The sequence below is a fragment of the Acomys minous genome (assembly GCF_964271855.1).
Source record: "Acomys minous genome assembly, chromosome: 15".
Classification (NCBI taxonomy): Eukaryota; Metazoa; Chordata; class Mammalia; order Rodentia; family Muridae; genus Acomys; species Acomys minous.
Window position 1 is genome coordinate 65,299,260 of NC_140497.1, and position 26,504 is coordinate 65,325,763.

Genomic DNA, 26,504 nt, shown 5'->3' on the forward strand with positions numbered 1-26,504 from the left:
AAGATTTATTGACACACCCTTATCACTGAAAGTCCATGGCTCATAATTTAATTGGAATTTATTCAGTGTTATGTATTCTGTGGACACACACACATATTGTCTCTTACTGCATACGCAATATGTTTCATTGTCTTGAAAACTCTATTTTTACTTTTTCTTCATCACTGTATCTCCTCTGAGACATGGCATTCACTTTTTTCTATTTATCTTCTCTAATAGTTTTGTCTTTCCCCAACATTATCGGGATCATATACTATATAATATTGTTGTATTGGTTCTTTTCTCTTGCTAATATTTACTTAGGTTTCTCACATATAATTTTATGACCTAATAGCTCTATTCCTTCTAACACTGAATAATATTCCTTTGTGGATATACTGCAGTTTATATATCTATTCACTCACAGAAGTAGTTTTGTTTGTTTCCTTTTTTGTTTTTTGTTTTTTTTTTCCAATTTTGGATAAAGCTGGTATCAACATTTCAGTGCCTTGTGGCTCGGTTGTTTGTTGTTATTGTATTACCTGTTATAATATTTCAACTTCTCTAAGTACATACCAAAAACATAGTAAATGGGTTTTGTGATGAGGTAGAACATTGCCAATTTCTTTCCAAAGTGCCCATGTTATTTTGCATTCACACCATCAATGAACAGGCCATACATTTGTTCATAAATTTGGACATTCTCATGACTAGAGCTGCAAAGGAAAGGAAAACTTGGCAGTTTTCTGACGACTTGTGGGCATAATAGCTAATTCACTCACTTAATGCTGCTCTCCAGTATGTGTTCATATGCATGCTGTACTATATAATAAAATGCAGTTTCATTCAAGCCTGTGATTATGCATTCATGATTAATGACTGCAAAGGATACAATTATGGTGAATATATTTTTAATTGGTTAGCATATACTTAATGTAATAGCTTTTCTCATAAATGTGTATATATGAATAAGCAATCAAAGTACACATTTTCCTCCTCAAACTAAAGTATTATGATTACAAAATTTTATAGTTGAAATTCCAACCTTAAAATACTCAAATGAATAATTGTGTTATTTTCTGAGGAAAATATTCTATTCTTTAGTTAACCCTTAATTAAAATCCTGCTAGTTTCTTTCATGTAGATTACTACTGGAATTTTAATTCCCGATGTTAGGATGTTCTGATGAATGTCACTAGGCAGTAGGTACTGCATAAACCAGTCTCTGCTGCACAGCATAAAGATAGGGACTGACACAAAAAATTCAGGGAGAGTGTTTCTCTTTTCTCATTAGTTAGGTATCTTAATGAATTCCACATCATATTTGAGCCTTATTATTTCTTCTTCATTTCTATGAGAAGATACTGAGGAAAGTGTGAGCTCAGTGGTAGAGCTCTTATCTAGGATTGACGGCTGATAGTACTGCAAACAAACGAACAAACGAACACAAAAGCAAAACTCAACATATTAGTCTGTATTCAGACGAAACACTTACAAAATCAATTTTAAAATCATTGTCTTTTTTTTCTTTGTGTTTTTACTTCTTTTCTTATTTCTCTCCTTCCTATTGATTGATTGATTGAGTGAGTGAGTGATTCATTGATTTATTGGTTAAAGCAGAGTCATACTTTCTACTTCAGGCTACTTTCCAATCTAGTGAGACAATGCCAAACTCTGGTGGTGTGGGTATATACACAATCACTTTGGGACTTAAAGATTTAAAAATCTTTAATTTTTAATTATACAAATTTAAATTTTTGAGATTAATCTCAGTAGTAATTATCCCTGGGATCTTAGTAGATTTCCCCCCATAAATGTTATGATTTTTCCTTATTTTAATGTGGTGTCAGCTGTAAGCTGTAATTAAGATAAAAGGCAGTTTTCAAGCAGGCTATATTTAATTCATTTTCATGTTTATATTCCAAGAGTTTTATCCAGATTATTCTATTGCAGACCTATTTTATAATTGCTAGGCTGATAGGCCCTTATGTTAGTTTTTTGTTAGGCAGTAGATCTACATGTTTTTTCTGTGATTGACATTTTTGTTCCTTTTCATAGATTGCATGTGCAGTGTTTGCAGCCCTTCTACATTTCTTCTTCTTGGCTGCCTTCACCTGGATGTTTCTAGAAGGGGTGCAGCTGTATATCATGCTGGTGGAGGTCTTTGAGAGTGAGCATTCCCGTAGGAAGTACTTTTATCTGGTTGGCTATGGGATGCCTGCGCTCATCGTGGCCGTGTCTGCTGCAGTCGACTACAGGAGCTATGGAACAGACAAAGTGTGAGTTCAGTGTTTGTTTGCTGGCCTTTTTTTTTTCTCTCTCTCTCCCTCTTTTCAGATCTATTGAAGGCAAAAGCTTTGGGATCTCTTGGTGTGGATCTGCCCTCACAGCATCCACTAAAGTAATCGTAAAAGCCACTGACAGTAAAATTCAGTGCTATGACTGGATATTTGATGGGAAGTGAAAATAAATTTTTTTAAACTATGATGCCACTTAAGAGCTGCACAGTGTTTGTAGATCACAACCTTGAGTAATTGTAAGGATGGCATTTTATATTATTTTCCAGAGCATTTAAACATGTGTCTCATGGCAGGAAAACTGTTCTCAGACCACAGAGTTAATCCTGACACTGTTGTTCTCTAATTGCTTGATGTCAGTGCTAGTCTGATATGGGTTTTTATACTGACTGGAAAACTGGAAGAGCAGGAGAAGTTTGCATTTTTTCTACATGATTTTTGGGGTATAGTAATACAGTTTGTTTTCAGTATATCTTTAAATTGCTAGAGCATGTTTTTAAAGATGTGCAGCACATAAGGAAGATATTCAGGTAGGCTATGGTGGCCCATCGGGAGCCAGGGTCAGGCAGATATCTGAGCAGAAGGTCACCCTGGTCTACAAAGCGAGTTCCAGGACAGCTGAGGCTGCACAGAGAAACCTTGGAGGGGGCTGGGAGGAACAGAGAGAGAGAGACAGAAAAAGAGAGAGAAACAGAGACAGACAGAGAGAGAAAGGAGGTGGCGGGGGAGAGAGATGGAGGGAGGGAGGGAGGGAGGGAGACAGGGAGTGAAGGAGAAAGAGAAGTATTGGAGCTGTTGACATGGCTCAAAAGTTGAGAGCACACTGGCTACTTTTCTAGAAGACCCAGGTTCAATTTCCAGCACCCACTTGGTGGCCCACAACTGTCAATAACTCCAGTCCCAAGTGATTCAGCACCCTTGCACATGCAGTCAAAGTACCACATAAAAATAAATAGCTTGTTTTAAAAGAAAGAACAAGAAAGACATTCAGCTCCAAAGGCTTTCGTGACCAACCACTGAGATCCTAAACAATGAAAATAAGTTTTACTCAAAGAAGTAAAAAGAACACGGTTAGAAGCAGAGTACTTACGTTTTAGGTGCATACTAAGGAGGGGGGATCAATTTGAAGGAAAGGAGTAAGCAGGGCCGTAGAAACAGAACATTGGAACTGAAGGTCAAGGAAAGTAAGAGCAAGTTCCATGTTAGCCTTTTAGAACCAGTGGTGATCTATGTCAAAGATAATTCAACTAAGATAAGTACCATGGAAAAATCTCTTGACCTTTGCAACAGCTATCTCAAGGCAATGCTGAAAGCGTAAGCTAAATTGGAAGGTGTGGAAAAAAAAGAAGTTAGCGGAGGCTTCAGATATTATCTATACCCAGAAGTAATTTCACTGAAAATATTGGCTTATGTGATGAATGTAATGGAAGACTTTTGAACAAACAGTGTCACATGATCTGGGGAGGCTCCAGTTCTGTGCCAGAGTCTTTGCCTGGCATGCAGCAAAACAAAACAAAATAAAACAAAAGACAAAAAATATGTAGGAGGACTTTGTAAAGAGGGAGTATTAAGATGAAAAGACTCTAGGTGACAGGAAATTAATGGAGAGGAAAAATAGTTATTTTCCATTTGTATTCAGTATACATAGGCTATTTGGGAAAGGAAAGGTCCCAGGATGATTTTTTTAAAAAAATTTATTTTTGTGATGGTCAAATAACTTTTCTCTTTGGAGGTCAGTGATGGAAGGAATGAGTAAGGTACATTTCTAAGGATGGAACCATTTCACCAAGCAAAAGACGCTGACTTCTGTGGAGTGAAGTGATGAGGTCATGCTAAGAGGACAAGAGATTTGAAAAGCTTTGAGATGAGCACTATGGAAAGTGTGTTAAAGAGCCAATTAGACATTAATAAAAAGATTTCAAGGCAATAGTGAAGTCTCAGATGAGGCTAGATAACATCAATTTGTACAGAAGGTAATAAGCCGGATTTCATGACTTTCCACCAGCCGTCATCAACCTGAACATGCTGGCAATAAAGTAGTTTGCTTCCCAGAAATGGGGATTCAAAAAGAATCATCACATAAAAAAAAAAAAGATACCAGGTTTAGTCAGAGTGTAGTTAAAACAGAGCATGTGGTGCCCAGACACCAACAATACAGTTAAAAGGAGACTATGGCATTTCTGGTGTGTTCCTTTTTAATACAGTGACAGGTTATGTCATCCGTCTCTTTGTGACAATTATTTTCAAATCTGCTTTTGTTTCAAATCTAAATTTATTCTGTCAGTCCCAATAACAACCGTGGGACCAGACTACAGATTAGCAAAATGCTTTGTCCAACTTTTCTTCTAAAGATATCTTGGTAGAGAAGCATTCACTGTAGGCTTTCATTTTTCTTTTCAAATAAATGCCTTTATCGATGTAACTCATAAGCCATAAGACTACTCTTTTGAAGTATATGCTTCAAGTGTTTTAATATGTCCTCAATGTTAATGCTCATCACCACTGATTTTAGAATATTTTCATCAACCTACAAAGAAGCCCATTAACAGTCACTCCCTCTGGATCACACAATTTTGCATGTTAATTAATGCATTCTTCCCCTAAGAAATTAAGATGAGTTACACCATTATAAGTGACCTTATACTATTTCCAGTATTGTTAGTAAGCTGTCCCATCTTGCTCACTGGATTTTTCTGCTCTCCTTTTTGTCTTTGGTTCAGTGTTCATCTTTTCCCCCTAGTTATTTGCAAAATTTCCTATTACTGAATGGGGTCAGCTTGTCTGCCTTGTGTTTCAGTCATTTATTCTGAAATGGCTGTCATTTTCTGCATAGTAGAAATCTGTCTTCTTAGAGTCAATAATACACAGTCCCTGGTGACTTGGCTAAAGCTTTGGCCATCATTGCTTTAATTTCCTGCCCCACAACTGGTAGGTCTCATTTACTGACATTATTACTCTGTGGGAATAAAAGGCAATTTATTTCCCAGGAATGATTCTAAACAATGCTTAATTGTTCAGTTATACAATTATAATTTTTCCCAACCCAAAGCAAAGCAAAACAGAGATAGATGGCAGAGGATAAATGAAAAAGAGAGAAAGAATAGAGAAAGTTGTAGTAAAATTCTATCACAAAAAAGCATGAAGCATTTTTTTTTCGAGAAAGAGTTTCTCTGTGTAACCTTGGCTGTCCTGGACTCACTTTTTAGACCAGGATGGGCATATTTTTTTTCTACACTTAAAAATTGTTCATAGTGTTGACTCCAGGATCTACGGGGAGAGTATATTTAACTTCTGCTATGGGGGAGTTCGCTGAATCCATTATCTGCCTAGAAATGTTATGCTCATCAAGGAAACAAGCTTTGAAAAGAGAACTTCTATTTCATGATAGGTATTTCCCCCAGAAGCTGACATGAACATATCATGTTTCCATTTGGGCTTAATCAAGATATCTTCTTCAATAAAATTATAACCAATGGATTTAATTAACTAATTAATTTGTGTGGTGCTGGGGATTGAAGTTAGGTTGCTGCATATGAACCAACCACTGTATCGCTGAGCTATAGTGCCAACCAAGGCGTTGAGTTTTGACTCAACTTTGAGGATTTCTGCATTAGTATTTATTATCTCCAGTCTTTGTCTTTCGGGTTGTTTAATTGTTGTTGGTTGCTTTTATTTTATTCCAGATAAATAAATTTTATTTCTTCTATCTGACTTTGATTTCTTATGAAATGCTGCAGCAAAACAAATTTTTGGAAGTTAACAAATGCTTATAGCTATTCTCAGAACTGGTTGAAGAGACCTAAAAAAAAAAAAACCCTTTTACATGTACCTCTTATTTAAGTTTCCTACTATACTACTTAAAAGCAATTAAAAATATGTGTAGTCTAGTCTAATATAAACTATAATAACCCAGAAATAAAAAATACTGTCAGCTGTGTTCTGAAATGTTTATTAATCTCTGTAAAGTAAATGCTTATGTTGTGAAAATTTCACGATAATTAACTTTTATTCTAATTTAATGCTTAGAGTATATCCAGAACAGCTCTAATTAATGTAGTATATTATAACATAATCCAAATAGTAGTTTTCTTTTCCCCCTCCTTTTACTGTACTTAATCATTTCATTATGGTTATAATGATGTGTTACATCTGAAAGCTTTAACAATAACAGCACACATTTCTAAGAAAAAAGACTGATACCAATGGTAGATGATGAATTTAGAGAGAAAATGGTCTTGTAAGGCTAAATAAATGTTATTTTGATACAAGTAGAGATAGCTATCATATTCCATCTGGCTGATGGATTATGATGTGTTCTATGAAGTGTTATTAGGCTGTTGAATTTATTATGTACAGAGCACATACTCATGAACAAGGCATTCATAATTTCATCTTAAGATGTTTTTTCGTTTGCCATCAATTTGCAATGCTTATAAAAGAGTCGTCTTCTCATGTGTGTATAACAAAAAAAAAATTTAATCTAATTGACATTCAAAAATATACTTACAGTATCATTTGGACACTATACCATGGCATTTAAAAATCCATTTAACTAACCAAAAATCTTTTAAAAATAACCCTCGGCTAGTGGATTAAAAATCTGAATTGCACTGTTAATAATGAGCATATATTGCCTTTTCATCTTTGATCTTTCCTGCTTTTATTCTTCTGAACAATCAGTGAAGCTACTTCCTGGGATGCGGTCATAGCATGATTATAATGAAGATTCTTAAGAATTCAAACAGGACTGCTCTGAAATCTAGATCTAAATGCTATGATGTTATGACCTGAAACAAATCAGTTCATTCAAGCTTTAACAAAATATTACAAAAACGTGTACAGTTCAAACAGTTAAATGCCCATATAGTTCTTGCCCTTTCCGAACAACCTTTATAATTATCTCATGTGTACAACCAAAGGGACAGTAGGTCGCATCCTACTGGGTTGGGAGAAGGAATTACAATTAGTGCCTGAAAGAGGAAGAGCACTGGAAAAGGGTAAAGCTAGAGCGTAATCTAAGAGATAAGTCATGGGCTGGCAAATTGATACAGGAATTCTAAGTACATTGATTATATCAAGAACATTCATAATCAACCAGAAATCCATGGATACCAGAAGAGCCAAGCTGTTAGAAATAATTGGTATCACATGACATTCAGGAAATCACTAAAGACATCTACTAATCTTTACATTTGTTTCCATAGCTCACTGGCTTAAAAGTAATTACAAAGCTCTATCTAGTCTAGGTTAACTAAAATTTCCCAAAATTCTTTATTTCAGATTATCAAATAACTTGTATAAGCATTTAGGTTCAAAAGTGAACACTGATTACAGTACAAACCGTGCATTATAGTATGTGTTAGCAAAGAAAGAGACTTGACAGTCTCTGATAGTTTTATTCACAGCTTTATTTTATAAATTTGTTCACAACTGATAATCAGTTAAGCCCTCTCAGAAAATTAAGTTTCATCAGTTGTTTCCAGCAGCAATTATTAGAGCATTTCACAAAGCATTCTTATTTTAAGTGGCACGAAACATTTCCTCAGAGAAAGTCATCAGCTCATATGTCTTGACTATAGGTTGGACATGAGCATAGCATAGCCAATGGGGAAGTACCTTTCAATGACATAACATGGTAGTAATCATTCAACGTATGGAAAACACATGTTTATGCTTAAATATTATTTTAAACATCTTTGAGCATGCTTTGTGTGCATATGTTTTGAAGACTGAGGTCCTGTTGTGCCATCATGTTCTTACCAAAGAGTCCTATCACTGGAATCAAACTATTACCCTGTCACGTAATACTAGGTTGAACATACAATTTCCTTTGGAGGAGTTATCTGTTCCAGAACTGTATCCGGAAGCAACACAGCCACTGTCCTGTTATTTTTCGAATGCAGTGAACTTTACCAAAAGTAATACACTGTATACTTGAGTTATTAGATAAAAGGAAGCTTAAAAATGCCCATTGCTGTCATTTCACATCTAATGATCACAGTATGATTTAGAATGTCTACATTCTCTAGAGTTGCAGTAATAAAAGAATAATAATAAAGGTTGACGTCGTAGAAGTTAGAACCATTCCAAATGTTAAGCACTGTTCATATATGGTTAGGTACAGAGGCAGGATGGATAATTTGAGGCCAGGGATGTGAGATCAGCCTTAGCAAAACAATAAGTTCTTTTCATAATACCAACCAAATCATAGTTACCCAATTACCCAGCAAAACATAAGTCCATGCTAAAGTTAAAACCTGTATCATTGTTTTGGTTAGCTAAATAATGGAAGCTTACCATTCCTATCAACAGATGAAAAGAGAAAATGTTATATAGCTATATGCCTAAGTATTATTCAGAATAAAACAAAATAGTGTTGCTACAGAAAGGATAAACATTAAAACCAGGTAATAGGTTTTAAAGGAACATGATGTCAACTCCTTTCCTATTAATTTTAATGATGTGTCTTACATTTTGGAGAACAATTCTAGAGGAAAACAACAATTTATCTTTGTGGCTTTGCACTGATTCTTTGGATCTTTGAAACCAATAAAATTATATCAATGCAATAAGAGTTCATCATGTAAATAGCTGTATGTTATTACCATTTGAAGAATACTACAATAAGAGCATTTTAATGACACATTTGTGTTTCATTAATGAAATGAAGACAAGGAACATTTGGCACATGAAAAGTGCTCCTTTGCATTCCTAAATATATTTGCTATTGAAAAAGAAAGAGGTAGTATGACCACGATGAGTTTTCTTTTCACTCTAGATTTTTTTTTTAGTACTTCTAAAACCACAATTCAACATTAAACACAAAGGACTGAATATCCTTTAAAAATACAAAATTGAGGTGTCTTGAAAATTAAACAAGAAAGACCTATTAAAATTACCAGCTTTGTTAGGCAAATGTTACTTAGTTGATTACTGCAGTTTTCAGATAATCCATTTTATTCAGAAGTAGATTTAACCATTTGTAAGCTGAACTTTTTGTGTTTAGTATGATGAATTGTTCCTTTGGCATTTATTTCACTAATCTGATCAGGGCTCCTTTTAGCCAGTGGTTTGGGATTTTATCCCAGTAACAAGGAGCAGCCAGAGTTTTGAGTACTATGGGGTAGGACACACACATTTATGGTCAAGTATTAGTAAACAATACCATTCTTTGCATTAACATCTAAATATTTTTTGTTATATATGGGCAAAGTGAATGGGGGGAGCCATGCAAAATTTGAAGACGGGTAATGAGAAAGAGATGAAATGCAGAAAGCTTTGCAAAAGTCAGCATGCAGCCAAAAACAACAGCAGGTATGGCCATATGGCAATCAAATTAGCAACAGCGTTCTTACCACACAGACCTAGAGGATAGTAAAGTCCAGACAGCATTCATGGAGTGATGATTCACTCAGTGCGTGTTAAGTTCCCCTCTGCCTCTTCCACTGTTTACTTATGAAGGGAATGTAAGTCATTTAAACAAATTCTGAAGAATTTCCTTAAAGGCTAAAATAACATCTCACTTATTTTCCACATCTAAAAGAGATTATTAATGAAATGCATATTTTAGAGTAAGGCATTTGCTAACTTGATTTTTCTAATGAAATCAAGCTTGATAAGGGTGAAGTTAATGCCATTATGTTATTTAAACAAAATATGTAAAGATATTAAAATTTTATATGAACTTTAATTCAGCAAAATCACTGATAGGATTAAAGTAATCTATTACCTGAAAAAGAATATTTTCTACAAGATCTTGGGGCACATTTTTTTTCCTAAAATAAAAATTACCTGTTGAAAACGTGCTTTGGTTCTTAGATGACCTCTTCAAAACGTTTTGAGTTATAAATGGACTATCCTATTACCAGTTATTGTTGAATGTATTATTAATGTTGTATTGTGTTGTTATAACTTGAACAGTTGGAGGAGCGGTGCTACCTGTGACTTAATCTGGGGCCATGCACTTGCTTTGTCCTTTATTGCTTTAACCTGAAGGAAAACCCAGTCTTTGTAAAGACCCTATAGGTAGTGATGGAAATGCCCCTATTCACTCAAGGTATTCACACACATGCATTCCTTTAAAGGGTGGCCAGCTAGCCTACAGTAAGAATGAGGACAGCAAGCCTATGTGAAACTAGATCTCTCTGATGTGTGTTGGTTCCTAGGCAACACTTCACGCCTCTTTTCTGTGACAATTATTTTGTTTTGTTTTGTTATGGTTTCGTTTGGCTTCATTTTTCAAGACGGGGTTTCTCTGTGTAGCCTACGTTGTCCTAACTCACTTTGTAGACCAGGCTGGCCTCAAACTCAGCAATATGCCTGCCTCTACCTCCCTAGTGCTGGGATTTAAGGAGTGTGCCACCACACCTGGCTGACAAATATTTTAATACAATAGCTAATGGACAACTGACTGTTAAAACAAAAGGCTAGTAATTCAAGCTCTAATTGCTTCCATAATAATATTTTTTCACACAGAATTTTTATATACATTTGAACAATAACAAACCATCTTGTCTAAGTAGGAACTATGGACTAGTATAGTAGTCAGTCTCTTACTAGAGTGTACCTCACTGCTACTGAAGTCAGTTTATACGGATTTTAAGGTAAAAGAAGATGGCCAGGTTCTTAGAGATTGGTTTTGATGACAATTTGTTTTTGCTTATAAATACAGCTACCAACCATTTTACAAGAACTTCAAGTTACAAAAAGTAGCAAAAAAGCACACAAATCATAATCACTGCCTCTACTGACCAAGTGAAAACTCAGGATTTTGGCATACTTTCAGGGATTATTAGATAAAACATACAGCTAAACCCTTTGCATGATAAACCCTGGTGTCTCCTCTCTCCTGTAAGGGACAATCCCTAACATGAGTTCATGGGCTTTTTTCCTTTCCACTTAAATAGATAGATAGATAGATAGATAGATAGATAGATAGATAAATAGATAGAGATAGCTAGAGATAGATTTAAAATAATGAAGTATGTGTGTCATACATATAGATATATAAATTACCATTTTATGTACATGTAAAAATACCATTTTATTTATTAAATATATATATATATATATATTTAGTAAATAGATGATAATATTTTCATGGCTTTTTCACTGAACAATTACTCCTACTTTCTTCTTCTTCCTCCTCCTCTTCCTCCTTTCCTTCCCTCCTTCTTGTTGGCGCTGGCAGCTGAACTCAGAGCCTCCTGGGTCACTGAGCTTACCTCTAGCTTTCAGTATATTTTGTAATGTATCCCTTTAGCAAACATAGATCTACTATGTTTTCAAATTTCATCCCGTTTTTTCAGATGGAAGGCAACATTTTATCAGTCTGATGTTGAAAATATGTGTGAAATCCTTACATAATGATATCCTGGTGTCTTACTACTCTTTATGTAACATTAGTATAACAAGCAGCATATTCAAATCATTTGAATACGAGTTTAGAGCAAACAACAGAACGCCACTCAGTATTTACCAATGGAAATGCTCTTGTTTTAGTTATGCCTCAGATATTGTAACGTAGCAAATTATTCAAGATATTATTCTTAACATCAAATAATTTGTTCAATGTTTGCATTAATCTTTCTCATAACTAGTCACTTTCACTTTGTCTTCCTGTCGCTGTGAAGAATGGGAATGTAATTTCCAAGAGGCTTTAAGAATTGGGGGAGTACTAAATGTGGCTGAAATTAAGTGATTAATAATTTACTTTTTAGGTCATGAATCAACTTCCTCAGATGTGAAGGACCACTTGCAATCCAGAAGTGTGAGCAATAGCAATGCTCTTTTTAAGGCTTCAGAACTCTCAAAGGTTGGCTGCCCAACCTAATTAAACTTCAATCTTCTGATACCAAATTTATTTCTTTCTGGTACTGAATTTCCTCAGATCTTCTTGACAGGAAAATGTCACTTTGCCTGACAGCTGATAGACAGGTTATGTAGCACTGTAATTGGAGAGAAAAGGATAGCTTAAAGCTACTGGGTTTAATGGCTATGCATGGCTTTTCTTTTTTCTCTCCAAGGTTTCAATGACAGACACAAAAGGCCTTAGCAAATAGGCCTGATGCCATTTTTCCCTGCTTCCTCCAGGGGTAATTATCTTACTCCATCAATAGTGCTGTCAGAAATTGGGCACATAATTCAGAATTTAAATGAACAACCAATGTAATATTTCCTGTCTCCCAGTGGAATACTGTGCTACACACATTCTTCTCTGTCACCTGCTCACTCTTGATATATGTCCTGTACCCAGACTTTGAACGGCTTCTCTCCCTTGTGTTTCACTGCAGATGTTGGCTTCGCCTTGACACCTACTTCATTTGGAGTTTTATAGGACCAGCGACCTTGATAATTATGGTGAGAACTCCTAATTAACTATGCACTTCCTATGTCAAGAAGTAAAATGTCCACTCTCTATGTACTAACTACCTTAAATTTACATAGGTTAATTTGAGGAAAGCATGTACTTATATGACCCTACATAATTCAAGCAATTAGAAACTCATTGTAGCCCACTTTTATATTGTAAAACAGTTCATCAAAACTGTTGCAAAAAGAAAGTATTTGCAAGAGTAAATTGCTACTCAACAATCTAGCCCAACATAGTCCTTACAGCTGTCTAGACGATTAAATAGTGATGACTTTATCTTAGACAACAGCATATTTTCATTCCTTTTATTTGGGATAATTGGGATTGAAAGCAAATAGGAATTAAAAAATAGGTCAATTCTGGTTATTCTTTACAGTTTACATCTGTCTGTCTGCCTCCCTGCCTGCCTGTCTATCTGTGTATACTGTCAAGACTTTAAAATTTAAAAAGATTTTACTTAAAAATGGGATGACTAAATTAGGCGTGTGTTCTGGGGTCATGCCTCCCTTTACATTTTTACCTAAATAATATCTTCATTTACCATATCATTAAATGTACCTATTAGTATTATTGTCACCGTTACACACCTAGGGCCTGCAAGACAGCTCAGCAGGTAGAAGTACTTGCCACCAAGCCTGAGGAATTGAGTTAGATCCCGGGACCCACAGTGTGGAAAGAGAGAAAGTACTCTGCAAGTTGTCCATTGACCTCTACACTGTGGTACTTTGAATAAAATATAGGGCTGAATATTTTTGGGACAAATATATTTTGAAATTATAAAAGGTTTGAGATTTGAACATGATGTTATATAATATATATATATGTGTGTGTGTGTTTGCATATATGTTAATATGTACATGTATATGTATACACACATATAATACAAAAAGCCTACTGTCTAAAATCAATTACCTTGGCCATTACTCAAATATGTGATATACTAGGAATCATTCTCTAACCAAATAGCATTTCAGCAAGCAAAGGAAAGAAAAAAAGACACAGCAGAGGAGGCTGGAGAGATGGCTCAGGGGTTAAAAGCACTGCCTGCTCTTCCAAAGGACCTGGGTTCAATTTCCAGCACCCACTTGGCAGCTCACAACTGTCTATAACTCTAAGATATGACACCCTCACACAGACATACATGCAGGCAAAACACCGGTGCACATAAAATAAATAAATTTTTAAAAAGTCACAGCAGAATAATTACCCGGGACAAACTTATGCCAATACACACCAGGCTTTCCCACTAATTGCATTCAGTCCATAGTAAGCTCTTGAGCCACTCAGTTTCATTTGTTTGTTTTGCTTAGTTTTTCCCCTTTCGATTTTCATGTTTGAGACTCAAAAAGCCATGAAGCTGCATTATAGGAAGAATGCCAGTGGAGCATTTCATTGAACAATCCTTGTCTGCATCAGTCCCCACTTGTAGACTGTAGAGGCTAACCAAGTGCACTTCAGCCTATGGCTTGCATTCTAACAGTGGTTCTCAACATGTGGACCACAGCCCCATTGGCAAACCTTTATTTCCCAAAATATTTACATTACAATTTACAACAGCAGCAAAATTACAGTTATGATGTAGCAATGAAAATATTTCTGTGGATGTGTTTCACACAACCTGAGAAATCGTATTATAGGGTCACAACACTAGGAACATTGAGAAACACTGAATATGGTGTTCATGTAAGGCATATAGTAAATTTCTCTTACATATACTCTATTAAATTATAGACATTTTCCTGGATTTGTGGCATAACAATACTAAGAGATGTTCTGTGCTCACAATCTAGTTTACTGTAGGTCAGAATTTAACTGTCATTTTCTAATACATTCTGCTTTTGAAATGTGCTGAGGTTAGTATTTGTATTTGTGGCCAGGCGCGGCATTGTATGTCTTTAATCTCTGAACTGGGTAGCCAGTGTTCAGGGGATGACCATAAATGTAAAAGGCCTCCCTGGTCTACATAATGAGTTATGCGTCAGCTAGGGCTATATACTGAGACTGTTTCAAAAGATAAATTAATAAAATAAAAGGTATATGTTAATAATTTAGCATCTGAAAAAGTTCATCTCTATAAACTGAAATGGAAAGTGTATATAATTAAATAAGCTAGAGACATGTTCATAGAATGCCAATGTAGTAGCCTTCTTGAAATAATGCCTGGATTTGGGAGGTTGTCTTTTTTTAAAAGTATGTATTTTGCAGTATTCCAGAATTTCAACAGCATCCTTCCAAATTACCACTGATTTTGCATTTTGTGTGTATTTGGCATAGCCACATTTTATAACTCAGTGGTATCACAATTCCCAAAGCTGGCTTTTGGGAATTGGCTTTTGCCTTTGCTAAAGTATTAGACAGTCACCAGTGATCCAATTCCTTCAAGAGTCTAGTGAGAACTAATTTCCCAGAACAACAATTCATGTGTAACAGGGGATGAACTTGCCTTTTTTTCTACTATGGTTATCTACAAAGTATTACCTTTTGCATTTCAGCTGAATGTAATCTTCCTTGGGATTTCTTTATACAAAATGTTTCACCATACTGCCATACTGAAACCTGAATCAGGCTGTCTTGATAATATCAAGTAAGTGATCCTTATTTTTATTTTTTATAGATTGTACTTTAAAATTATTGCCAGTTTGTCTTGCAAAAATGATATGACAAAATGATGTCAACATTCAATGTATTGTTTTGTTGAGGGAAAGTAGTTAGTTTATTCACAGTTGAGGTAACTTGAAGAGCCTATAATCAATGTAATGAAACCCTCTCTCCAAACCTACTTTTCCCTATAAACTCTAATTTATAAATTTGCTTTCAAGTCCTTCATGCACTCTGTCCCTTAGAGAAGTGCAGCATTTCTAAATGAAAACGGATACCGCTTTGTAGTGCAGTGGCTGTGTGAAATCTCTCACACTGTACTCAGTCTCCTCGAGCAATGGTGCCAGCAAGGACACCTGCAGTGATGGCTTCTGCAGTGGTGGTACCTGCAGTGACGGTGCACACAGATATGGTGACTGCAGTGGTGGTACCTGCAGTGACAGTGCACACAGATATGGTGACTGCAGTGGTGGTACCTGCAGTGACGGTTCACACAGATATGGTGACTGCAGTGGTGGTACCTGCAGTGACGGTGCACACAGATATGGTGACTGCAGTGGTGGTACCTGCAGTGATGGTGCACACAATTATGGTGACTGCAGCAATGGTGCACACAATTATGGTACCTGCAGTGATGATGCACACTGATATGGTGACTGCAGTGGTGGTACCTGCAGTGATGGTGCACACAAATATGGTAACTGCAGTGGTGGTACCTGCAGTGATGGTGCACACAGATATGGTGAATGCAGTGGTGGTACCTGCAGTGATGGTGCACACAGATATGGTGACTTCAGTGATGGTACCTGCCGTGATGGTGCACAGAAATATGGTAACTGCAATGGTGGTATCTGCAGTGATGGTGCACACAAGCACAGTAATTCAGCGGTGGTATCTGCAGTGATGAGTCCTACAGTGATGGTACCTGAAATGATTGTCCTTGTTTGATGATATTTGCAGAGACTGTATCTGCAGTGATGGCTTCTGCAACATTGGTACCTGCAACTGCATCTGCTAATGGATGAGAATTGATGGTACTTGCAGGTACCAAAAGGGAAATTTCATACTGCCGGAAACAATCCTAAAACACTGAGTTTGAGTCCTCCGGTCTCTTGCTTGTAGCTGTCCTCTTGTCCTTTTGAGAAGGGAGGTGGACTCTCCCCACTGTCTGGACGCACAGGCTGAATATGTCTTACCAGAAATGCTCAGGTCCAAGAAATATTTTAGACTTTTAAATAGTTCAGATTTGATAATGTTTGTATAGAGTTCGAGAATGGTTGAGAATTACTAATCTGAAAATTAAAAGCTGAAGTTGTTTAAAATCTGAAGATCAGAAATCTAAAACTTTAGATCATTATGTTTGGATTTCAGAGCATATTAGGTTAGACTTTCCTCTTGGTGATTCTGAACCCCACCCTCTTTTTTTGAAATAAAAACATATGTTCAACTTAACTACCTTTGAAACATACCTTCTCTTAGGAGAAAATCTCTCCAGAACAATTTCTACTCAATTATCCTTTCACTTTTGAAATCTGTGCTTTATTGCAATTATTTTTACATTTTTAGTGTCAGACTAGTATAAGTATGCAGAAGTATAAAAATATTCTTATTTCATGCTAACCTACAATGAAAATGTACATAAAAGCTAAATTACATTTTCTGAAAGGTCTCTGAATTCTTTGTTATAGGCAAAATTATATTTTAACTTATTCATTGGTCTTGATATTTGACAACAGATATTAACATTGAGCACATTCGTGTCTCTCTCTCTCTCTCTCTCTCTCTCTCTCTCTCTCTCTCTCTCTCACACACACACACACACACACACACACATACACACCCCTATGATAAATTACATTTTTGTGTGATTTGTCTATGTTATGTGTCAACTTGGATGAATAATTCTATTAAAATTAATATACATTCAGGACATTACAGGGCTCTTGTAACTTCCATGTGCTGCAGGCATCCTCTTTGAACTGTGTCAGACAACAGCCATATCACTCATCGCCCATCTTTCTAAATCTGATCCTTGACACTATTGCCTTGAATAGTGTTTCAGAATATCACAGTATATTGAGATGTTATTGACAAAGATTATTAAAATTAAGCAGCCAATTTTTGGTGAATGAATAATTTTTCTAAGCTAATTTAAAAGACTAGCTAAGGACTTAGGAAAATAAGAATGTTAGAGGACCAACTGGAAATTAGCTACAGTGAAGTACTGCCTTTGTATTCTTAATTTTTCTTTTTTACAATAATTATTATGTTACTGAGTTATGTACAATTAAGTTGCATTCTAAAATATACTGTGAGTACCATACTGTTCCCAATGAAAGTGAATTTTGATAAATAAAATAGCCACAAAAGCACATTTTTCTTTTCTCAAGTCATTATAAGTTATGTCTCAATTCTTTTTATTCTATACTGTAAACATTATCTACCTAAATTTTAATGTACCATTCAGCAAATAATAATAAAACTTGGTCTTTATTTCAATATCCACAAGGCTGAAAACTAATACAAATTTGCAATGTTTGTCTTATATCCAAGTATAATTTTAAAGTAATTTTATAAACATTTTATGCATTCTAATATTTCTTTAGCTGTATTTCTTGTTCTTAGTGCTTGTTGTCACATATTGTAAAATATATTCTTCTAGTGAGTTTCGATAACAAGTATTGGTTAGAAAAACACTCAGACACATCAAAACAAATAATTATACTTAATGGCGTTGATCACATTAAGCGTTATAACACAATTGCCAAGTGAAATCGTAAGTCGGAGTACCTTGATTTGCATCCTATCTAAACTGCTTACAAGCGGAAAGCCTTTGGAGAGCATTTAACTTTGCTGAGTCATGAATCCCTCTTTTCAAGTGTATGATGACTGATGTAGCACAGCTGACCATCAGATGTGCGCAGGAATGCAAAGCCTCTGATGATGCTTTCTTAAAAACCCAATAAGGGAAGGCTGGTCTTTAAAATGATGTGGTAGATGACTTTGAAGTGGGACTGTAATGATGGCGATGGCAATAGTATTAAGAATGCAAGACAGGAAACAGGGAGGCATTGTCGGTTAGGAGCTGAGGGATTCCCTGGAATCACATCTGGAGCAACAGTGGGACAGTTCTTCTGTTGTGCTAATAGCTAACTGGAAGGCTAAGTATTGCCCAGTGTGAGACAGTGGAGAAAGTGACGTTTGGCATAATGTCGTGTGTGATGGAGACAAAATAGACTTATACGTGGAGGGACTTCTGTCCACACTTCTCCACAGAGAATGGGCATCTTTTATTGATCAAGAAAATATGTGGAAGAAAAATAAATTCATCTCAAGAAAAAAATTCTTCAACACTTTCCAAAATCCGGAGGAAATTTTATTTAAATTACATTTTATTAAGTAAGAAGTGCTTGTAAAGAACTGACAGGTTAAAAATGCAAGTGTGGGGAACATAATTCCTTTTAAGAAAAGATTTATTCATTTATTATGTATACAGTTTTCTGCCCGTATATATGCCTGCATGCCATAAGAGGGCACCGGACCTCATTATAGATGGTTGTGAGCCATCATGTGGGTGCTGGGAATTGAACTCAGGACCTTTGGAAGAGCATCCAGTGTTCTTAACCTCTGAGCCATCTCTCCGGCCTAAGGACATATTCTTTCAAACACTAAACATAAGACATCTTGTGTGGCTACTCCAAAACTGAAGTATTATTAGAAACTGGAAAGGTTTTGTGACTAAATAAACAGTCCGTCAAGGGAAAAAAAAAAAAAAAAAAAAAAAAAAGGTCTCAAGCAAGAATGCATACACTTAATTATCAAAGCTTCAAGATACATTAATGAAATTTCTAATAATAAAACATTATTGATCATTTCCAGTTTTTCCTTATGTTGTTTTACATGTTTCATCAGTTCTCATAACAGCCACACAATACAGGTAATTTTATCCCTAAACTTCTATGAATAAGTGAAATCCCGGAAGCAGTTTCCAGACTACTACCGTGAAAAGTTTTTAACCATGATAACTTTGCCTCTAAACCCTTTCTAATGCACTTGTTTTCTCAATAAGGTTTGTTTCTTGTATGTTTATACACATACTTAGATCTTGTTTTTTTTAAATTTGGTGCTGTAAATCTAAGATGTTCAGTTAGAATTCTGTTTACATTTAATGTGACTATTGATGCCATGGCTTCATCATGTGAGTTTTATCTTACTGTATTTTGTGAACGTCCTCCATTCCTCCTTTATTCCTGCCTTTGATAAATAACACTATTTTCCATGCCATTTTATCTTTTATATTGGCTTTTTAGCTAATCACTACACTTTTTATTACTATTCTAAAAATTATAGCAAAATTATTAAATTAATATAGTTTTATTTGTAATAAAAATGATCTCTTACATGTTTGTACTTTACACACATGAACACACAGCACGTATACATGCATTTTGTTGAATATGTGTTACCTCCTCATTCTGTTTCACGGTCACCATTTCCTTTAATTGCTATCATCATTTGCAAGCTCTCAGTGATGGTTTTTTTTTTAAATGTATTTCTTCTTTTATCATATTGCTTTTTGCTCCTTCTGCCACCAGCCAGAGAGAGATCTTGAAAGTGTTAGCTCAATTATGGGACATAAGAGTTGGAACAAAACTCTTCAAAGAGCCCCATTAACTTAATTCCAAACTCTGAATCCAAGCCAGTTAAACGGTGATCTTGCCCTCCTCCTTTGCCTAGTCTCCTTCTTCAGCATGTGCCATTAGTCCGCTTTAGGCATGTGGTCTTTCCTTCCTGTTTTATCTCTGCTCACTCTCATTTCCTTGCACCATACCTGGCAGAATCCTATTACTCCAATATTTAATTTAAATATTGTTTTCTTATTTGAAAATATGTATTGTGTTATTCTTCAATTTACAGCAACCCCCAACATCCTCATAATAAGCCTCTTTAACATTAGCAAAGAGCACTTATTTGTCTAGTTTGTTGCTGTATTAATGTTATACTATGAAAAAACAAACAATAGCATGAAATAATGTGTTTACCTAATAACAGAGAAAATGAAGGATGCTAATATTCAGGCTTACTTGGAAAGTAATTAAATTAAATTAAATCTACCTGCTTATTGCTTTTAATTTGTCTCTTCATCAAAATAGGTGATTACAAGAAAGAAATATTTTCAATTTCTAGTTGATTTCTTACTATATTTGGTGCACACTGTAATCATAGCTAAAGTTTAATACAATTAAAAGTAATTTAATATGTATAGGCTATTATTGAATTTTGCCAGCCAAAATTCATGATGAATGCAAAGTTTTAATTTGTGAAGGATCTTTAGACCACTCAATATTTACTTTCATAATAAAAACTGACAGTTTCTCTAATCACACATTTTCTATTACAAAATATAAATGTTTTAAACTAAATTTTTGACAAGTAACATCATGAGTTATTTTGAAGAATAAAAGTTTGTGTCCATTTGGAAATATGAGGAAATTAGCCTTTCTGTGCACTTCCTATAGTTATTGCTTACCTTTTGTCTATGGGCAGGTTTCTATATACAAGCCTCTGACTTTGCCCATTCATGATTTCTTTTCGTCATCCAACTGAGTGCTAAGAGGAGCCACTTAGTTTCCCCTTCCTTATTCATACTTGTCAGTGTGGGTACTGAGAAATGGTAGTAACTACTCAACTTCTGTCTTCTTTGGATGTGCGTATGTGTCCAGTCCTGGGAAGGTTGGTTGTATGACCTTGTCAAGTTATTCCAAGGGTTTGCAAGCAGTTTTTTCTGTGATTATGAAATAAGTACATCTATTGTATAGAGTTTTGCACAATTAATGGTAACCATATGTGCCACAAACCCACATTATATACTTGGTGCACATTGTAGAGTATTATCTTTTTTTGTAAAATTGGAGTTGTGGTCTTCCCTGGGTTAGATGTGAACTGGTGGACTCAAGTGACCCCAGGGACTTTATCTCCTGAGACTGTCCAGTGGTAGAATTGCATGGCTGTGCCTGTCATGCTTTGATTATTTAGTTTAGCCCCTCTGTGTAGAAATACTCTGCCACCTCTAGGTCTTTGCATTTTCTACAGTGAAGCTGCACTCAGTTTCTACCAAAAATCTCCTTACAATTTGTGTGGCTTTATTTACCATATGATGTGATTAAAATTATGCATCATATAATCCTCTTTTTAAAAGAGAAAGGGACTTTTATGAAAAAAAAATGTCTCCAGGGGTGAAATGCTCATTTGATTAATAAATAGCAAGTTCTGTAGTTTGAGTAGGAAAACAACGCACCTTCAGCAAGCTTTCACACCTGCCATGTGTAAAGAAGCCTAAGAACGCTTCAGAAGACTTTAGAGGCAAGCCTAAGAAGGCTAACAATTCCTGAAATAACTGTGCCTTTTAAAAAGGTAGTCTTTATTTGAGTAATATGTTTCTAAATGTTGATAGAAACAATTAAGTCATAATTATATTCAGCTTGATCAGTAGTCTATGAATACTTTATGGAGTCAAGAGCAATTGGGTTCTATAAAGGGTAGGGAAATTGCTCTAAACTTGACAAATAAAACAATATCACAGTAAGATCTTAATGTTTATACTTCCCTTAATATTAATATATCAAGATATATATATATATAGCCTGTATATAAATATACAGCCTACATTTCAAAATTATCTCATTTTTTTATATCTCTGTCACAGCAATAATATGAAAAGAGTCTAAACTTTATGAGAACATAAATCTGGCACAAAGTCACAGTGAATAAAAATGTTCATAAACTTTAAAGTGTTTTAGTTGAGTAGTGAGAAAAAGGTTTTGGGACATTTTTCTTTCTATCTATCTTTTTTGACACAGGGTCTCACTAGGAAGCCCTGGCTATGTTTGAACTCTCTATGTAGACAAGGCTATCCTCAAACAAAGACCTTCTGTCTCTGTCTCCAGTGCTAAGATTGAAAGTAGGAGCCACTATACCAGCAACATTTTTATTCCTTATTCATTACTGGTGAGTTCAAGGCCAGCTTGGACGACAAAGCGAAACCAGGACAGCCAAGGCTACAAAGAGAAACACTGTCTTAAAAAAAAAAAAGAGGAAGAAAGAAAAGAGGGAAGGAGGGAGAGGAAAAAAGAGAGAGGAGAAAGAGAGGAATGTGTGTTTGAATCACCAAAGCCCACCTTCAGTGGCACACTTCTTCCAACAAGACCATACTTTCTAGTCCTTCCCAAACAGTCCCCCCCAACAAATAATCATGTGTTCAGACATGAGCCTGTGAGGGGTATTAGTATGTTCTTACTTTTTCAAACAAATATTTTTCTAATATGTATGATGAATGCATTCATGCTTAGAATTAGAATCAATAATACTTTTGTTGTTCATTTCACGAAAGGTACTCTTTAAGATAATTCTGTACGCGTCTGTGATTTGTCTTCCCCCCCCCACCCACTGCCCTCTATTTTCATGATGTATATAACATGCCTTGCTCTTATCAGAAATAACTGAAGTGAGGAGTGCTACAGTCTAAACAGCTCCCGAGCTCTGTGGATTATTTGACAACTAGATTCAGTTCACGCTCCTTACAACACTCCTTAAGCATTACTGAGTCCATCACTGATTATCTTGATGCCAGCATTTAAAAGCTAAGAGACAGCCTCAGCTTCACAGAGCCTTGCACTCAGGCAAGGATGGTGACAGTCTCTTCGCAGCCTAGCGTTTTTAGGCTATAATTTTGGATGCTCTGAAGTATTAAAAGGAGGGTCTCCTTTTGGAGACATCTTGTTTAAAATGCATTAAACTTCCCATATCTTCCTGAGAACCATGTTTTATGAATAAATGCATTCAGCACACTCCATACGCTGGGAGCTGACATTTGAGAAACCAGTTTGAAGGATGATAGGTGTAAGCACACTATTATGCACTATACCTTGAGATTAAATTATCTTTCTCATTCTTCCCTCCAAATAATTAGGTTTATATGAGATATGGGAGCAGCAATGGCTATCCAAGGATGTATGAGAAATCCTGAACAACTTCCTAGGGGAAAATTTCTTCTTAATAATGAAAATGTAAAAATTAGCATCTCCTTTGTTCTTTACCTAGACCTTGGACTCAGATTGCTTTTATATTTCACAGGAAGTGTGCCACCAGACTCGAAAGCTTCATAGTCTGAATCTAAATTAGGTGCTCATAGAACTGTGATTTTTCCTCCCAAAGAGTAAAATGTAGAGCTTTAAGAAAGTGGAAAATGTCTGAGAATAGCTGCAATTAAACACCATTTGGACTCTAGTTTAATTGCATACTTTACATGCATTAATATATGAATTTAGATTTCATTTATATTCTTAATTGTCCATTAATTTTTTCAATACACACATGTGTGCATGAAGGGTTGAATTCAGGCACTTGTACACGCAGAATGCATCAAGCTCTAGTTTTAACCCATAGGGGAGCTATATGTTTATTGACTTTGTAGATAATTTTATAGAATGTATAGGAGAAAAGGATGTGGCTCTAGGGTGTTTAACTCAGATACTTAATAAGTGGGTTGTTACTGTTGACGTGTGTAAACTGGAGGTAACACATCTTGTGGTAGGACAAACATATTTCTCCAAGTAACTTATAAGATATCCCAGTTATAAGTGTTATACAAACCCTTGGAGTGGTGAGAACCATAATTTTATTTTGAGATCAACAGAGCATAAGTCCAGATACCTTTCTGTTTGTATTTAGTGTTATGTATATTGATTTTTCTTCAGTATTGGTTTAATACTATGGATCCCCTGATTGGCAAATTAATTGTCTGAAATGGATTTCCTAACTTATATTTTAGCTTCTCTATATTTGAAGTAATACGTTTCTCTAAGCACAAATAACAGGGAGAAATAAACATTTTTTTCTTATTCTTCTATTTTTTTTTTTCAGAGTGGCTTGAAATTGCAATGTTACTTTGTTTTTCAATTCATAGTTTTTTCTATCCATGTTTGAAAAGTGCTGAATGTATATGCCAATGGTGACCTAAAATGAAAGGCTATTTATAAAGCTACTCTATTTGTAATTAAATGTGCAGACAGTACAGAGGCGTGGCAGGCATCTTGAGCTGCTCAGTCCACACCAGGACATTTCCTAATCTAATTTTTTCTTGGCTCACTCCAAATGACGGTTGAGTTTTCCCACTACACAGTTATGTGTGTTTTTTAAAAAGGATCTGTCATCAAAGTCTCCAGCACCTTTTTGTTCATGTGCTGCTAAATTAAGCATTCCAGAACACTCTTCACATCTGCCTATGGAGGCTGGTGTTTAAAGCCAGCTATTTTGAAATGCTGGCACAAAGTCTTCTCTATAAAAGAACTGAGACTGACCTATGCTTAAAGCTAAGTTGTTTAATTATGACATTAGGAAAATAAAACAGGAACATAAATAGAAACCATTTGTTGGCAAAATTATTGATATTATTAAGCACTAATGTATCACTTATATCAAACTATAATATGAATACTGGTTCATTTTCTTTTTAAAAAGTGATTGACACTGTATTTATTCAATTCCTAGCTGTTTTATGTTTGCTTTGTTTATGCTTTCATTGAAGTCATTGCTTATTGCTTGATTAGCTGTAGAAAAGTCTGTAAAAGATTGCTCATTCTATCATTATGTACTAAAAAAAAAAACTCCCTAGTTTTCATCAGAAGCCTACATAGAGAAATTATTAAGATCGTGTTTTTCCTACTAGACTCCTTACTTTTTAATGAGGTGTTATATTTGTTATAGTTCCTGCTAGCTTTCCTACTCTGTTGTCTTACCACTAAGAGATGGCTTGACCTAACAAATACTTATTCCTTGTAATTTTTAATTACATGGGTGTGTTCGCATATATCTGTACAATTAGATTAAAGTATCAACATTTTCTTCTATTGTATGTGATTTTGCATTTTTCATGAGAAATTTCAAACTCACTCCTTGACAAGGCTGGCCTTGAACTCATAGAGATCTGCCTGCCTCTGCCTCCTAGAGTGCTGGGCTTAAAGGCCTGTGCCACTACTGCTCCGGGACTGTAGGATAGTCCCTTAAACCAGAATTTAGAACCACTTTCCCCGTTTACATTTATTTTCTATAATATGTTATATTTGCCTTACGGTTTTCTATTCACGTTGTATGCTTGTTCTCTTTGGACACTTGACTGAACATCTCCTTTCCCTGCTGGACTCCCTCCTGCATGGAGCTTCTGCTCTACGCTCCCTTTGCTCCCACAGACAAGATCCAGTACAAGTAGACTGTGAACACCGTGCTGTAATATATTTTATAAAATAATTGGTGGGTTTCTCTTTAAACATTTATTTTCAACTTGAATATGCCTATGTTTCAATTGAGAATAATAAAACCCATAACATTTACTAAGCCTAAACTTATTTACTAAATGAAAATAATGTTTCCTATGACGTTATCCTCTTTACATGTAAGGTTTTTTTTTAAATCAGCTCAAAAATAGTCAGTGCAATGGACATTTTATCTTCCTTGGATTTGCATTCAGTTTCCAGGGGATAATTAGTGGAGACCTAGGGGAGCAATATGTGTGTGTGTGTGTGTGTGTGTGTGTGTGTGTGTGTGTGTGTGTGTGTGTGTGTGTGTGTGTGTTCAGTTTCTCTCCAGCAGCTTTAGAGGCCACATAGTCACAAAAATAAGAGCACAAAAGGTTGCCTAATAGCAAATACTATATTGTACTTTCATACTGACTTTTGTGTCTTTTCAGTGTTTAGACATTCGTATGCACAAATGTGCTAGGCTCTTATATTCAACCCCCATAGCAGCCCATGAAGAAACTGTGCACACGAAGAAATACACCTACACTCAGGTGTATTTCCAGAAATAAAGGGCTGTTAGCTGTTGGGAATTTTTGTTATTAGCCCAAGTTTGTAGTTGATAACATATTTGGAAGGCATTCAGACTCAAGATAGGCTGGTTTAAAATTCTCAAAAAGCTTTCAGCATTTCACATGTCAACAGTAAGAAAAAAATAACATAAAGGAATAAATGCATTGTGAAGTTCCATCAAAAGAACCCCAAATTTCATACTCTGTTTTCTTGTCACCTACCAATTTATCTGCTTACATATTTGACAGATGAAAATATTAACTGCTAATAAGTAAGATGTATCCTTGTATCATTTAATTTTTCATTATTTATTTTCCTTATGGGTACTCATAAGCTCTTACATATTATTTTTTGATTAGATAATATTGAGTTATAAAATTTTCAAAAGCACTC

At 35.4% G+C, this 26,504-nt stretch overlaps 1 protein-coding gene across 27 annotated transcripts in view; it reads left to right on the forward strand.

Moving 5' to 3' along the window:
- The window catches only part of ADGRL3 (adhesion G protein-coupled receptor L3), a 737,803-nt gene that overhangs the window by 634,050 nt on the left and 77,249 nt on the right, over nt 1-26,504 (forward strand). For all 27 annotated transcript variants that reach the window (XM_084758697.1, XM_084758684.1, XM_084758710.1 and 24 more), the window contains 3 exons: nt 2,038-2,258; nt 12,569-12,635; nt 15,141-15,232. In XM_084758697.1, the coding sequence (XP_084614823.1) occupies nt 2,038-2,258; nt 12,569-12,635; nt 15,141-15,232 (380 nt within the window). The remainder of the gene's footprint in view (nt 1-2,037; nt 2,259-12,568; nt 12,636-15,140; nt 15,233-26,504) is intronic.